The 16,915-nt window shown below is 39.3% G+C and overlaps 1 protein-coding gene across 2 annotated transcripts in view; it reads left to right on the top strand.

Annotated features, from left to right (window-relative positions):
- The window catches only part of LOC140341281 (uncharacterized), a 51,136-nt gene that overhangs the window by 15,310 nt on the left and 18,911 nt on the right, over positions 1–16,915 (top strand). For both annotated transcript variants that reach the window (XR_011922840.1, XM_072426893.1), the window contains exons 5-14: positions 2,233–2,469; positions 2,780–2,936; positions 3,367–3,421; positions 4,218–4,307; positions 5,778–5,986; positions 8,307–8,461; positions 11,969–12,199; positions 13,922–14,078; positions 15,694–15,769; positions 16,592–16,690. Coding sequence is in view for 1 of the 2 variants with exons in the window: in XM_072426893.1 (XP_072282994.1) it covers positions 2,282–2,469; positions 2,780–2,936; positions 3,367–3,421; positions 4,218–4,307; positions 5,778–5,986; positions 8,307–8,461; positions 11,969–12,199; positions 13,922–14,078; positions 15,694–15,769; positions 16,592–16,690 (1,417 nt within the window). In the remaining variant the exon portion in view is untranslated. The remainder of the gene's footprint in view (positions 1–2,232; positions 2,470–2,779; positions 2,937–3,366; positions 3,422–4,217; positions 4,308–5,777; positions 5,987–8,306; positions 8,462–11,968; positions 12,200–13,921; positions 14,079–15,693; positions 15,770–16,591; positions 16,691–16,915) is intronic.

Below are 16,915 nucleotides of genomic sequence, written 5' to 3' on the forward strand. Positions count from 1 at the left end.
CCATCGCTGCGATCTCCATCTTCTTCCTCTGGTTGGCTTCTACACCCGATGAGTCACCGGGGGAGTTCCCGGTGACGACGGTGCGTGTGTACATTGCCGGCGGGGCGGGGCGGGGCGGGGCGGGGCGGGAAATTCAAAATCCATTTGTATTGCATTCAATACAAAATAACTGTATTGAATGCAATACATTGGATTTATATGTGTAAAAGCAGTACATTGTTTTCATGAACATTTATTTTATAGTATATATATCAGTGAGTATAATATGTTTTTTTAAAATATATAGATTTTTTAATTTATTCAATGTATTATTTTTACATGATTTTGTTTTTCAAACTTTATTATACTCATACTAATATATTATACTGTAAAATACATTTTCATGAAAAACAATGTACCACTTTTAGACATATAAAACTGGAAATAAATGAACTGCTAGGGAGGTTAATATGCACCGAAACCAGCAATGCATAGGGATTCGATTGGTGAACCATCTGACAGCCAATCTGATGGGCAAAAGAAATTTAAAATCAAGCCGTATGTGTATCAGCTGTCTGGCTGGACAGTGTGGAATATATATGTTAATCACAAAACTGATTGTCCAGAATTACAATTGGCTTGTTAAAAACAATAAATATTTATAATTCAAATATGTTTTTTATCATTAGCTTGGCATATGAATTTACTGCTTGTATATAGATATGAAACTTTAATATAAACAGACTTCATTTCTTTCACATTGTTTATTTATTTAATCTGATTTATCTCCCCACAGATAAATTCAACCCATGCAACATACTGGAATACACTGTCTATTTATCCCCGCACCAGTCCAATTATAACACATAGTACTTTTCATTTGAATGTTTCCTGCAGTTTCCCGCTGTATAAGACCTATGAGCTGGTCACACTATATCCAATACATAGGTATTCATTCAAGTATTGCTACTTAAAACATTCACATGTTTCTTTCATATCTATAGCTATAGCCCATGCACTTACCCTTGGGTGAGGGGGAGAGGAAGAACTAGGCTGTTGATGAAAATTGAAAATGGAAAATCTGCATGTATGGGAAATACACAGACTGAGACAGATCTTAAGACATATCAGAGATTTAAGGGGTTGTAGATGAGACTTACCCTGTCGAGTCTATCCGAATTCGAACAGCCAAAATCTGGTCGAATATAAGGACAACCAGAATTCAAACACCAACACCAGTCCTTATCAGCTCACAAAATTCACAAATTACAGTGAATGCTTCAAGGCAGATTCTATGGTACTTTAACCTGCAAACCAGTTCATAATCTTGCAGATTGCTTTCCGAATGTTGATTGCTCCCATTGACATATGGCAACCCTAACAACCACAACCATTGGGAGCTCAGTTTGATAAAGGGTTTGGCCTTTAACTGGTCTGGTAACTTTAAAAAACATTCACCGGGCCAGTAGCTAAGAAAACCTGATTGTTCACACATCACAAATGAGGGCTTATCCTTAAGGGTGGTCCCCAGAAGTTTGCTAACTTTACCGATTGTTCTATTGCAATGGGTCCCTCAATTAAGGATACTTTTATGGGATCAGTGACACAAGTGTCATTGCCAGGAGAAGACATTAGAGCTTTGCTATACCCTGTAGTTATTTTTCTGTATGTATCGTATGAACCACAATACCTCACATAACCTATAAACCCTTATCTATATCTTTATCTTCCAATAAAAGATGATTACATTAGATCTGATTTATTAAAGCTCTCCAGAACTGGAGAAGATAGACTATCACCGGTGAACTTGGGTGAGCCAGCTAAAATGTTTTCAAACCTGGACGAATTAATTCCAAGTTTTCTAGATCACCCAGGTTCAATTTTTAATTGCACTCACCTGTCCTCGCTTTGTTATGGGTGTTGCCATCTTCATCTGATCTTCTTCATGGTGCTGGGTCTTGGGCCATCTTGCTTGACCAAGCCGTAATGATGAAATTCCCATGTGCAAGCCTAATTACAGAGATATGACATCAAGATAATATCTTACAGATGTCTTATATAGAGGTATGATTGTGCCATTTTTCTTGATTGTATTCTCCTAATACTAGGAAACTATTTACCCTGTTCTAGGTTCCTTTCTTTGCAGTAAATGCTTTGTAGACTGGCCATAGTTGTACCAGTGAACTGTTATATTGACACTGTGTATCCAAACATCTGCTAATGGTTGTGTTGTGTATACATGCTTTTTTTTAGGGCTACACCAGTAAGTACCCCTGGAGGATATGAGGACCTTTTAGTTAACATGACAATTTATCAAGATGACATAAAGACCCTCTTACCAAAGACTTATGATGTGTTCATTGAAGCTCCTATAAATATTTCAGTGTTGTTTCCAAATCTGGATCCTGACATTTTCAAGCTTAAAGTAACGAGGATCTATGCCACTCCTGGAGGGTCAATTAACCCAACAATTGATCTGCTTGTAGATGGGTAAGTATACTGAGTCACAAAGATCACAAACAATTCAGTGAGTACTTTGTGTTTTAACTTTGTGCATTGCAAATTTGTTTAAACATGATTGGATGTTTTAATAAATAAGTCATGTGTATGAATGATATCTCAAATTCACTATCCGTTTGATAAAGAGAATTGGATAGGCAGATGATTGTCCAGTGTTTTTTTTTTGTTACTCTTTGAAACATATACTAATCCGCTATACATTATCTGTTTACTGGAACGTTTTCTAAAATACTCCATCGAGTACCCTGTACATGATCTAATAGTCAATTTCTGTGTCCAGGTGCCCAGCCAGTGGCCTGACTGATGGTCTATTGAGTGTGATCAGCAATGGGGTCAGCAGTGAATCTCAGTTCACAATGAGAGCTTTCCAAATTGTTGGTTTTACCAATGTTATACTCTATATGGATGTTGAATTCTGCTCAGATAATTGCACCATGGTAAGAAAGCACAAGTGTACTTTTGTATTAAAATGTTGTACAGGTTCCACCAATGCCCTCTCATAAACACAGATCTCAGATGCAGCATGGGGATACATCACGCATCGCACGCACGCTGTCTCTCAATAGCACAGTGAGCAGTGATTAATATTCATCCAAGACTCAAAGAGTCTGTGCTGCAGTATACACATGCTGAATAGTCATGATGCCCAATCTACAACCCTATGGTACTTATTATGATCAAAATCTGTTTTTTCTATACTTAGTTGATGTGGATATAATTTAAACTAAGATCTGCTAGTTAAACGGTTTGGCCACCACTGCCCTATACCTATAAATAGGTCAACTCAACTTGGCTTTTGAATCTCTCCCCTGAATCATACAATGCTCTAACAACTCATGTTGTAATTTACTATATTTTTGATAACAGGATTGTAACCCTGAAAATGCAACAACGGAAATTCCAGCCGATGCCCCATTAACAAGTAAGCTATTTTACATCAGTAATGTTGTAAAAATGGAATTAAAATAATACTGGAGGTCAAATCAATTATTTTAAATCACTTATAGTATAACACACTGCCCCTGATTCATCATTGAAATCCGCGATCGCTGGAAGCGCGAACGTACGCGCGGCCAGCGATCGCGGATTACCGGCATGATCGCCAGTAAAAAGCTGTCGGATAAGCGCGGCTCCGTGCGCAAGCTTTTTCCGTTGCTGAATAGCGCGACCGCGTACGATTCCGGATCGCTAATACGAATGCGCGACCGATAATCCGATTCTGCTTGATGAATCAGGGGCAATGTCAATCATATTGGAGAAAGACTCCTGCCATTACATATGACTTCCTTACATTTTTGTATGTCAGGGTACTCTATGCAGTTACTGTTTATGTATCTGTATGGTCATCATTGGCAAACCAACGCCCCTGATTGAGATGCCCATGACAGTCCGGTGCACCTCTCCAGGTGACTGTTTATCTATCTGTATAATCATCATTGGCAAACCAATGCCCCTGATTGAGGTGCCCATGACAGTTCCATGACCCTCTCCATGTGACTCCATGGGGCTTTACATGTACAGAGTCAGATGAGCCATAACATTGACATGTTCAGGAGTTTGTGAGTCATGAGGTTTGCCTGTTCCTAGACTAGTAGCCCATGAGGTTTCCATATTCCTGGTATGAGATCTCAAACAGCAAATATAAGTAATATTTTAAACTCTGAATTACATCAAAGATCAACAGCTGAATATTTTTTCTGTCTCTCTAACATTTACAGATTGTGAATATGAAATGTGTACAAGTGCTGAGTTTTGTGACAGCAGTGGCCCTACTTGCCAGTGTAATTCAACCATCTACAAGAACACAGGTACGGTACGCTTTAATGTAGAGTTTATAAAAAAGGTGGCACTCTTAAAAGACGATTGTGCTATATATGCTGTAATAATCTGGCAAATCTGGCATGCCAGACCTTTAAATTAGGCTTTGGAGCGTTGACATGTGGTAAGTTTGTAAGGTCACCCAGCTGATAATGCAATGGCAGGCATTTGCAATACCAGGTTACAAGCTAAAAATAACTGCAGGTCTACAAGAAAATGATCCTGGGGGTCAAGACTTTTACTTTGAATCCTCTGCCGGGTTCACCAGAAAACCCTGAACCACCATGTGAATTTTTGGCACTGAAAAAGGTATTCATGGGGAAGGCAGGGCCCTTATACGTGCTGTGGAGTGTAATGTAAGGAAAAAGGGGTGTATAGGAGTGTGTGCGTTTGGACGGCATGGTGTGCTGTGTGATTGAATGCAATTTGCATAGGGAAGGTGAGGGGTCAGGCAAAAGACATGGGGCCTCTTGCGTACTGTGGGGTGTAAGAAAAGTAATGGGGACATATCCAAGTGTACATACAGAGGACATGGGGTGCATTGTGGGTTGCAGAGGAAGGACACATAAAATGCCATAGCACCTTTTACTTAATTGCATATACCAGGCAGACGATGCCGAAATCAAGTCAGCAAAAGTAGTTTGAATGTTGCTTTCTTAAGTATAGTCTGGCCACCCAATGATATAAACAGTAGTGAACCAATCACTCATCCAAAAAGTTTTGTCACCCCTGATACAATGGTGATTGTTCTTGTAAGCTGTACCAACAACAACAAAGTGCATGTGTTATTGTCAATGAAGAGGAAAATACTAGATTATCTTTAATGTGTGGTATAAAAAATGCAATCACTGCAAGTGCTGTAAAGGCTGATATAAGTTGTCTGGATGGCTGTCATCTGTGGACAAGCTTCCCACTTTGACCATTAGAATCTGCAGTAAGTCAGAGGAAGCCCCATTTTAAAGCTACTGGACATCCAATGGCATCTAGTATTTTCTATCTCAGCCTGACTGTCTTTGATTTGTCCCTTTCATTCATTATATTTCAATTCTTTCAATCATGAAGACCCTGCGTCACTTATGGGTATTAGTTAAAGTGGTTTGAATGCAAATGCAGCCTGCCTAGGAACAAGCTTTCCTTCGCACTGAAAAACCTACCCGTCAAGGCATTTTGATATTTACATGGGACAGCCTAGGTAGCTTAATATTACCAAGTCAGTCTTTATTCAGATGAACACTATACCTAATCAAGTGTGGGTGGAGCTCAGACTGGGAGTGGGAGAGCAAGTATCTGGTGCCATTTGGGTGTCCTGCCTTTACTAACTTCTGACCAAAATATGACCTCGTCAGTTTGCTGCTGCTTCCTTAGTGTCCAATCACAGGCTGCGGATAGCCAAATAAGATAACATGTTAATCTGTCAATATTATGTAACTGCCATATTATTTTACTTTTTATCTCATTAGGAAGTTATCCAGCTCCAAATATTGAATGCACCAGAAGATTCTTACATATGTATATGTCAAAATGTTGGCTGGAAAAAAATGGCTACAGCACATCAGACATAACTTTGGGAAATCCTAATTGTTTGGCTGTAAGGGAAATTGTGAATAACACAGCACAGATGGCGTTACACTATTGGTTGCCAAATTGGGAGTGCAGCACTATTGTAGAGGTAAGGCTGAACCACCCAGCCTAATATTAATTAAAGTAATAAAGGAAGCTCTTTGTTACTTTTACTTCACTTATCTCCACTGATTCAGCCAAATTCTCCTTCATTTGTGTCTCACTCGCTCCCCCATCCCAGACCCTGCAGATCACAGTAGAGATGATTTGTGAATGATCAGTAACAATGCTGATAACCAAACCCCCTACAACAATTTTCATGCCATGGTAGTGTAAGCAGTTGCAGAGAAAACTATGCATGTACATGTATTCATAATTGCTGCAACACATATTTATAGAGGCCATAGTACTACTTTCTACTTATCTATGGATATTACAGCTAGTTATAATATATGCATGTCATATTGTTTGCATCTTACTGTGAGCCCCTAGTACTATAATATTTTAACAGATGACAATCAATATACCAGTTAAATCAATTCTCTATCCAAATACATGCCAAGGCTTCTGATATATTTATACTGTATCTAAAGCCAAAATGAATAAGTGATGATGGGTTAGAACTATTAGGTTTTGCTTCTGTATTCCCAATAAAGGGGTTCACCCCTCTTTGCCCAATGGGAAAAATCTACTTTTTTGTTTGTGTTTATTGAAATGTTTAGGCTACCAATAAAAAAGAAAAATGGTAACAAATGTGTACAAAAATCTTCCTTTATTTATCTACCAGGGACAGCTTTACAAATGTTGGTACCACATATCATTTTTCACACCTACCTCATCCTCATTGAAGCGCAGACGCCTCTCTCCTGTGCATGCGGGCAGTTCTGTGCGTGCCTATGCTAGCAAGCTTTATCAGCTTCACTGGACAATCAGGAAATAGTCCCATCCCTGGCTATTCAACTATCCCAGACACAGCACTCAGCATTCGTGCAATGTGTCTCCATTGTGCCAAGCCCCTAGTTCTGTGAGCTAGTTCATGTACACCTAGTGCTTAACCCAGCATTTCCTTTGTCCAGCTCCTGTGTTAACCCCTCGTTGTCCAGTATGTTGGTTCCCAGCCAACTTCCCTGTGCTGTTCCTGTGTTCCTGTCTGTCTGTGGATAGTCCTGTGTCACCTGTGCCTCCTGTTGCTTCCAGTATCCCCTGTGTTCCCTGTGCCCGCAGTGGCCCCTGTGTCACTGGTGTCTGTCTCCTGGATCCCTGGCAATTGACCCCTGGCGTCTGTCCTGACCCCTCTTGCTTGCTGCCTGCCTCGACCCCGGCTTTCCTCGACTACTCTTCTGCATTGTGATTTGGTACCGTGTTTCTTATTGCCCACCTTGGTGTGCCCAAGGACTGCAACCTGGCAGTAACCAGTGACGCAACATCCTCACCATCAGAGGCTCTGGAGAAGACCTGGTTACTGCTTAGACTCTGCGCCTTGGCCCTTCTCAGGGCTCACACCACTTCTGTGCAACCGTAGCGCCCCCCAGTGGTGATGTCTGTCCGTGCATGACACAATTCTTTCTTTAATACCCCCTATAAAATCTAAGAGGACTTTTAGGCTAACTTCTCAAAAGATTCACATTTCATATATTTTTTAAAACTATAATTTATCAAACCAATAAAACAGAGAAATATACATATCAAATTTTGATATGTTTCACAGAATCTGCTTCCTCAGGAATTGCAAAGTTTCAAAATTGAAATGATAAATCTCATTTATTAAAAACAATCAAATGATTTAGCTGCTATATACTATAGCAGAAGCCAAAATAGTAGTAGAGCCAGGTGAGCAGTGCTCATATCAATGTACAGCCCTTAATTCCCTTTCCTTTTTATGCTAAATAAGTATCATGGGTTTCTCACAACACCAAGTTTGTGCCACGGGCCTCCCCTGATTTTCCAAAGTCTCCACCTTTCTCCATCCATGGCTACCATTGCAGGGCAACCAAAATAAATAAAAATAAAAAAAAGTTTTAAAAAAGCAAACAAAAGACATGGGTACATATGGGAAACGAAGAGGAGAATAATATGATACATTATAAGTGGAGGTTGTAGTGAAAAGTATACGTTTGCCAGAAACATCTTATGGCATAAAACCCAAAAAGAACCCAACAGCACAAAAAGAACGCAAAAGTGGGCAGGATCAGAAAACATGTAATATTGTTACCTCCAATAAAAAGGGGAAAAATGTATAATTCATCTCCTGATAGCGGTTCACAATTTAGGTTCTTAGGCTGACCTTTTCTCATTACCAATCCCTTTATTTTGGTTTATCCAATCCCTTTTTCTATTTTGGCTTTAAATATACCTTAACTTTTTGTTTATGTCCAGTTCACTGTCTATATTGTAAACCAATTTAATGATTGATATTTATTATTCCACAGGTAAATGCGACCCATGTCACATACAGGAACACAGTGTATGTTTTTGCCCAAACATCTGTAATTCAAACACGGCAAGACTTTGCTTTAAATTTTTCCTGCAATTTCCCAGCCAGCACACCTGGGCAGTTTATTATCACATTTCAGCCAGTATTAAGGTAATATATATAATTAATTTGCATGAAAACAGTTCTAAATGGACAGTGTCTAAAATTGTTGAAAAACAGTTGTATTTTGTACTTCCACATGATAGGATGGACCTGCAGAATGGAGGCTGGAATTGATGCCTTGGTCACAATTTCCAACATTTCATAAAACTCAATGGGGTATGAGATCCATTCCCTTTCTTTCATTTTATAGGTTAGTGATTCCTTAGGATTCCTCCAGAGGCTGCTAGAAATTCCCTGAAAAATGTGAAATGTATGCCTCTCAGGTTAGTTTAGGTGACACTAATGGTCTTTGGGGTGACATTCTTCCCAATGTCCACCATGCCCATATACTGTGAGCTGTGAATGTAGTAATTATTGCGAGTTATTTCAATGTTCCCCCCATGTTAAAAAAATTATTGATCTATATGTTTGCTATCTCCTATTACGTGAACCATTTTATTTATATACTTTACCAACATACTACAAATAATGGTAACCCATATAGCACTAATTGAAATTGTTACAGATGGGGGGTACAGTTGACTTTGCATTTAAAGTGAGCCTAAATATAAAAATAAAGATTTGATATGTTATGGAGAACATTAAGACGTGTTATTTGTGCCTTACCAGTAGTAGTGTGCTTCCTGATCTGAAGGTTGTATATGTAGTATAAATTGGAGCAACTGAATTTCTGCAGGTTCTCACATCTTGTGCGGCAAGTATACACAGGCTCAGTCTGTAACCAGAGTCTAGGGGTTTAATAAACAATTCAGACAGCATAGGAGAGGAATATGAGTGCAGTCCCAAATAGGAAACTCTTGCTCTTCGGGGGTCTGGAACCACACACCAAGACGTCCATAAGCCCTTCCCTCTATCCTCATTTTCCTGGTTTAGAGACAGGCATGGTCTTGTTGCAAAGTGGCCATAGCAGATATTAGGCTTTAATGGTCCTCCCTGCTCAGGTTAACAACCTATGCTGGGACAGTCTCAAATTTGAAGCACTAGTGGGCCCTTGTCATAACATTGGATTCTCCCTTAGGTTTCTTACTCTCTCACAAGCTTTTAAACAGGCTTCAAAGGTCTCCCAGGCAAACTAAAGCCTATGCCTTGGCTGGGTTTGGCCATAGGGTCTGAAGCCACCCGGCCCTGCAGGTTTCCAGCAGTTACTCCAATGCTTACCCCTGATTGTCTTGATACTTATCCCTATTTTGCAAATCAATAACAGTAATTGTGCACAGAAAACTTTTCACCTTGATGATTGATCCTTTCTGGAATGTACCGAGAACCTTACCTAGTCACTCAGCTAGGAAACTGTGAGCCAAGCTTAGTATTACATATACACAGGAGCTTCTAGACTCTGAAGGGTTCTAAAACTGGGGCACCTCCTCCCGTGGGGGGGATCTACTTATATTTGTAGTATGCAACCTAAGGAATTAGCTCTGGCTGCTAGTCTTAGAAGATTCAGGGTAAGATTCAGTGATATCACCACTGTGCAGCTCAATGTTCTCTTTTTTGGAGACTTTGACATGCAGAAGCAAATCCTTGCTTTTTTCAGTATAACTATGTGCAAAAAGAGACATAGTGCAGGAGAAGAAGACAAATACGGGTGCTGGATATCCTAAAGCAAAAGGTGTTTTGGGTCAGGTGTTTAGCATTGTGGAAGGAATGGGTATGATTAGGTAGCTCTCCCAGGAGAAGTGGATGAAAGTAAATTCTTTGCTTGGGTAGGGATTGGTGAATAAGAAGAAAAGTGCTAAAAACAGAAAATCCAAATTTACTTTTATTGTTTTTTTTTTAAGTAATAACATTCAATGCTTTTCTTGAGTTCATTGGACTTACTTTTTCAGATCTTCATATTATTGACACTATACAATATAGTGTGTACCAGACTGATAAAACTGTAGGTATCCTCCGAGGTAGTTAGTATGATTGCCTAACCGGCATCTGCCGAAATCATAACAATTACCCCTCAGTGTCCCTCCATATTTTTCATCATCCAATCAGTAAGTATTCGAACACAAGATAACTTTCCAGGGCTATGATGATTTATCTATAAGAATTTACACATATATATATGATTTGTAGATTTCTACAGAGTTTGAGGGATTCATAATTAGAAAGTATGAATGAAGACAGAAAAGCAGGGCAAATAAAGATTCAGTGTATTATTCACATTAATAAGTTTTCCAACAATTACATATATACAGTGAATATTTATTTGCCACAGAGAAAACCACTGCTTTTCTGTCTTTATTCAAACTTTCTGAACATTTACAACGAGGGCGGCTACCATACTATTGTAATACCCAGGAAGGGGGAAATAACTTTTTCCAATTTCGGTATTCATAATTATATAGTTATTATTTATATAATAATAATCCTTACTACACTATACATGTAGTTGTGCATTGTACGGCTATTCTGAGTTTTGGCAATCTTATTAATACCTCATTGAAAATATCAACTATGCTGTCTCAATTTGTGTAACTGTTCCATAGTCCAGTTAGGAACAGATGCTTTATTATTGTTCATACCAGGGGTTCTCAATCCCCGGTCTGCGACCATCTGACAGGTGGGCTGTAGCTCTGACCAGTGCACCCACCAGCGGGGTCAAGAGAAGGACCCAGAGCCATGGACCATGTCTCCCGGAGAGTGGGCAGGTTCTGGCATCATGACGTCACTATGGGTGAAGTTTCATCCCCTTTAGGTGTCACACGGCTCCCCATGCATGTGCCGTCTGGAGTGTGTGCATTTAGTGGTCTGTGACATGCAAGAGGTTGGGGACCACTGGATTATACAATCTGATTATGGTTTTATACAAGTAAAAACTCTCTTTCTTTATTATAGCTCTTCGGGGCAGGGTTCTCTCCTCCTGTATCAGTCTGTCATTTGCAATGTACAGCGCTGCGTAATATAGTGGCGCTATATAAATCCTGTTTAATAATATTTACTTTTTTTTTTAACGGTGAAAGATAAACTGCAGGGAGACCTTCCAGAGTTTGGTGCATCTTAGACACATTATTATTACACAGTATTTATATAGCACCATCATATTATGCAGCACTGTACAAAGTCCATAGTCATGTCACTAACTGTCCCTCAAAGGAGCGCACAATCTAATGTCCTTACCATAGTCATATGTGATTAATGTAGTCTAAGGTCAATTGTTAGGGAGATGCCAATGAACCTAACTGCATGTTTTTGGGATGTGGGAGGAAACCCACGCAGACATGGGGAGAACCTGCAAATTCCATGCAGATAATGCAGATAATGTCCTGGCTGGGGATCAAACCTGGGACCTAGCGCTGCAAAGGCCAGAGTGCTAACCCCTGAGCCACTGTGCTGCCCACACATGTGTTATTGATCTTTTATTATAATGTTATGAACCATGTTTATGTGAACTAAAGTCATTCTCCCCCATTGTATCCAAACAGTAGTTAGTAGTCTATCCCTGTAGATGTTCTCACACATAAACTTCCAAAATATTTCTTTTAATGATGCAATTTTTTTTTTCAGCATCACATCAGTAAATATTCCTGGAACAGAAGATAACCTTGAAGTGTTCATGGTGATTTATAAAGATGATTTATTTACCATTCCGCTTGTAGACAATGAGGGATTGTATATGGAGGATACCTTCTTTATTCTGTTCTGGTCTTACATAGACTTTTTTAATCTCAAAGTGTTGAGAATGTATGCCTCCCCTGGGGAATCAGAAAGTCCACAATATGATTTGCTTGTGAATGGGTAAGTGTACAGAATCCAGAAAAAACAGTTTTATAGTTATACACAGTTGTATAATTTGTGTAAGGTGTGTGGCATCTCCCCATGAACAATAAAATGTCATAGCTGTCTATGCATGTTATGCCAAACTTCATTTACCTTCATAATAAAACGCTCGTACACACACAGGGTAACTTGTCTGTATCTCATGCTGCAAAAACAAGACAACATATATTTAGGTTTTCTGCAGTCATTTTGTTGAAAAGCTGCTAATTCACTGCTCTTCTGCCCGTAGTATGTGTTCAGACCTTTCAGGTTTGTAAATCCCCCCTTGCCATGCGGCTGGCTGTTGTTTCTCTCACTGGGCCATAGATTGCTACTTTTTCAACAAATATTTTGTGTTTAAGGTAGACATTTCTGTTTTGAACATCTTGACTTTCAGGAGCCCTTGTATTATTACTGCATATTACTACATTGTCACCAAATTTGGGAAAGTAAAGGGGCAAGACTAGGGGAGGGGGTTGTTGGGGTGCTGTGAGATGACCCAAGGGAAAAAGTAGTTTAGGTATGTGAAACTTTATACATTTTCCCCCCAAAAACTTTAATAATAAAGTAATATTTAAACCAGAAGCTTCCAGATATGAAACATGGCTAAACAGTAAAAAGGTGGTGGTGGGGGGGCACAAGCATGTACCATACTAGGAATTAGAAGATTAGTTTAAACTTTCCTTCCGCTAGCTTGAGGTCATTACTGTAAGGCCCTGATCAGCAACAGTACTCACCAGATGCCAGTCGCCCAATATAACCTTCACCTGTAGCAAGCTCCCACTTACTTGCATCTAGTTGCATCTACCAGCACACAGTTGCTCTCAGGACTTAGTGTGCAAAGGATGGTGTCTGGGAAGGTCTGACAGAAGATCAGGAGCCCAAAGATTAAACAGTACATGAACTACAAGGCAAATCCAGAATACAAAGCTAAAGTCATACACAGGGTGATCAGTCCACCAAACGAGGTACAGAGGGAGTAGGCACAAGCAGAGTCGGGGTCACAGGCAGGTCCAGGGGGTGTATAATCGATGGGTCAGGAACAGGCTAAGGTCAGCAACAGTAAATAACAGGAGAAACCCAGCACTGATTAACCCAGCTAAACACCATTCACATCCAAAAGAGGACTGACAGCTATTTACGTGAGCTTCCCTGCTGCTGCAAGCAATGCCAATTAGGAGAATAAGCAGGGCGCGTTGTCCTGTAGCGGCCTACAACACAGGATCACCAGATAATTGTCTTTTAACAATTACTTTATCCTGTTGATTATTCGATATTAGAATTTATTCTCATTTCCTGCCAGCACAAAAAGTGGGTACAAATCTCTCAAAAATAAGCATACACCTGTGTCTTCCCGTCCTGGTGACAACTGCTCCCAAATTTCTTGCACAAATGTCACATGGACAGCAAAAGGATGAAATCTCTCCAATGGAACCAAAGAGGCAAATGCCTAATCTAAAATGTATCCCTTCCCCACTTAATAAAAAAACATGGTCAAAGTTTGGCTTTAAAATAAAAAATAAAATGTAAACTTTTCAGCTGAATGACTGAAGGAGTTTCCCATTTAGAATATTGGGTCATCATTGCTCCATGGTCTGTATTTTCTCACCGTACTGTAATTTATTCTGCCAGTGTTATTTCCAGGATTATTTTTGTGATATAGACAGCAGTAACTTAACTGGAATCTGTTTCTGTGTCAAGGTGTCCGGCTGCAGGTCTGGTTTCTGACCAAATAAGCATTATCAGCAATGGAGACAGCAGAGTATGTCGGTTTGCTATGAAAGTCTTCCAGATATTTGGTTCAAACAGTATCAGGCTTTCTGTTGATGCTGTATTCTGCAGAGATAATTGTGCCCCGGTAAGACATAACATGATTTCTATGATTTCTGAAACAGCTGTACATTTTGTCCTAAACCATTACCTGTTGGTAGAGTAATATGGCATGCTATTGATGACTAAGTGCACCTCCTGTTTGTTAATTAGGATATTAGGTATCAGGTTCACTTTTTCCCAGTCTTCCATGATGCCTTGTTTCCCTCTTGGAGCCTTAAGGACCATTTCAGAGTTGCGGTGAACCATAGCATTCCACTACAGGCTCAACGTTGCTCCCGATCCTCTGAATTGGAGGGGTTGGAACAGATTAGTTGCAGCCGTGACACACAAATATAGGTAAAAAAAATGAGAACAATTCCTAAATACGTATGCTGTTACCGGCCCCACTTAAATCAACAAGAGAAAAGAATAAAAAATAGGAACATGGGAAGTATCCAACAGCATATACTGTTATTATATATATGCAAGGTTCTTAAGTAGTAGATCAGATACCATTAGACATTATGGGATGTATGACCATAAACTAAACAGATATTTCCCTATGGTCAACAAAGCAATGTCTTCAAACCCAACGTGTTCCCCCAACTGGCTTCTTCAGGGGTGCATTGGGAATGATAGTAAAATAAATAAATATTACAAAGAAAAATAAATTATGTATTAGGTTTTGGTGTATATATGTTATGCAGAATAAACAGTAATACCTTAATAAATGAAAGAATGTTCCCAAAGTGTTATATGTGAAGAATGTCATTAAAGATGTTTGATTTTAGGTATATAGTAATCTTGCAGGATATCATTTGTTAAAATATACATGTTACATGATAACTAAAATAATTGTGGATCAACACATATGGTTTGAACAATATAAGGAAGGTAATAAAGGTAAGAAAAACTAACTTGAATTTCCTGAATATAAGAGAAGTTCCCTCTTTTGCAGGATCCTGGTGCACAGAAGTGTATTAAGGAATAAGTAGTCATAAAAGGTCAATGATATTATAAGGGAAGGGTGTACATTAGTGACAGCATGGTGGCTCAGTGGTTAGCCCTTTTTCCTTTGCAGCACTGGATTCCAGGTTCAAATCCCAGCCAGGGCACTATCTGCATGGAGTTTGCAGGTTCCTGCAGTGTCTGTGTGGGTTTCCTCACACATTCCAAACACATGCAGTTAGGTTAATTGGCTTCCCCCTTTGGGGGACAGTTAGTGTCCCGACTATGGACTTTGTACAGCACTGCATAATATGATGGTGCTATATAAATACTGTGTAATATTAATAGTGAAATCAAAAGGGGAATAATTTAAAGGTTTTTCCTTTATGGTAAACTGAATTGTGGTCTACTAATGTTGCTCAGAGAAAAGTACTCATGTGTGGCTTAGGGTCATGATTTGGCATATATGAATTTGTCGGCACAAATCCTGACAAATACATAACAAAATCTTGTTTAAAGCCTTCTCAGAAGAAAAGCAGTAAAATAGGGGACAACTCCATAATAATGCCCATGGGTTTGGAATGAGACATCCAATAAACTCAAATAGGGTTGATGTCCAGAAACGTTTGACCATATGGTATATGTAATGATCAGGAAGCTTACTTAAATAGTACAATATACTAACAGTATAAAATTCTTTAAAATATTTACAGGACTGCAGCTTTGGAATCACACCGCCTGACGTTACACCTGACCTGGCTATCCCAGTTACAGGCTCTTCATATACAGGTAGGGTATCGTAACTTTTTGTTTAAAATCTGTTTTACAAAAGCTATTCCATCCAATTCTGAACATGCAAAAGTTGTGGGACTGCACACTGATATGTTACATGGTGTAAAATTGTGTTAGACCATCTTATCATATTTGAGAAATAAAGTGTAGCTTTACCCAGAGCTTTTTTTAAACTGTAGATTCAGGAAGGGTTGGTACTGTGGGAAAATATACTATGTGGCCAGGGGATTATTCGTCAGCATGTGCATACATTGGAGTTAAGGGATTAATTTGCCATCCTTTGCACTGTTTACTATTTTGCACAGTCAAAGGTAAGGAGGTGCATGTGAGGAATGTAGACCCCCCATCCTAGTGGAAGCTCCGGCTTAAGTAACTAGCATATAATGCCATAAATCTAATGTGTTTATTGATGTCACAGTATATACCAGTGTTTCTAAACCAGGGGTCTGTGAAACCCTAAAGTTCCTCCAGAGGTTGCTAGGGGCCCCTTGTGCACTGAACTATTTCTGCCTCTCAGGTCAGTTTATGTGATGCCAATGGTCTCTACACCAGCCCACCATGTAAGAGGCATTCTTCTTACTGACCATCACGATAATGCACTCTACCAATGAGTTGGTAATATTTGTAATATAGCATGGGTTCCTGAAAACCTGAAAGTTATCCCAAGAGTTCCCCCATGATAAATAGTTTGAAAAAGACTGGTATGCACTGTTTGTAGTTCACTGACTCGTTCGTTTTCCATTTTTGGCAAACACCAGAATATCATTCTACAATTATACACTGCATGCTGATATATGACTATTTTCTCTGAATATTTAGCATCTGTAAGCTGTGGAAACGACATTTGTGCTGATGATGAGTATTGTGATAGCAGCGGCACCGCCTGCCAGTGCAATTCAGCCATCTACACCTATACAGGTATAGTATGCTATTGTTCAATGGCCATAAAGAGGGCTAAATTACATACTAAGCACTACTAAGCCATATGAAATGAATGTAATATCAAGCAATAGCCTTACAATAAAATAAAATTAATACTAAGACAGTGAAGACCATGGGATACTAGCATTGTATAGCACCCTAATATATCATTATTAGTAAGGGTTCCTAAATACAGACACTGCCATGTCTGCCATAGCAGAA

Source organism: Pyxicephalus adspersus, chromosome 11, assembly GCF_032062135.1.
Source record: "Pyxicephalus adspersus chromosome 11, UCB_Pads_2.0, whole genome shotgun sequence".
In the NCBI taxonomy this organism is placed as follows: domain Eukaryota; kingdom Metazoa; phylum Chordata; class Amphibia; order Anura; family Pyxicephalidae; genus Pyxicephalus; species Pyxicephalus adspersus.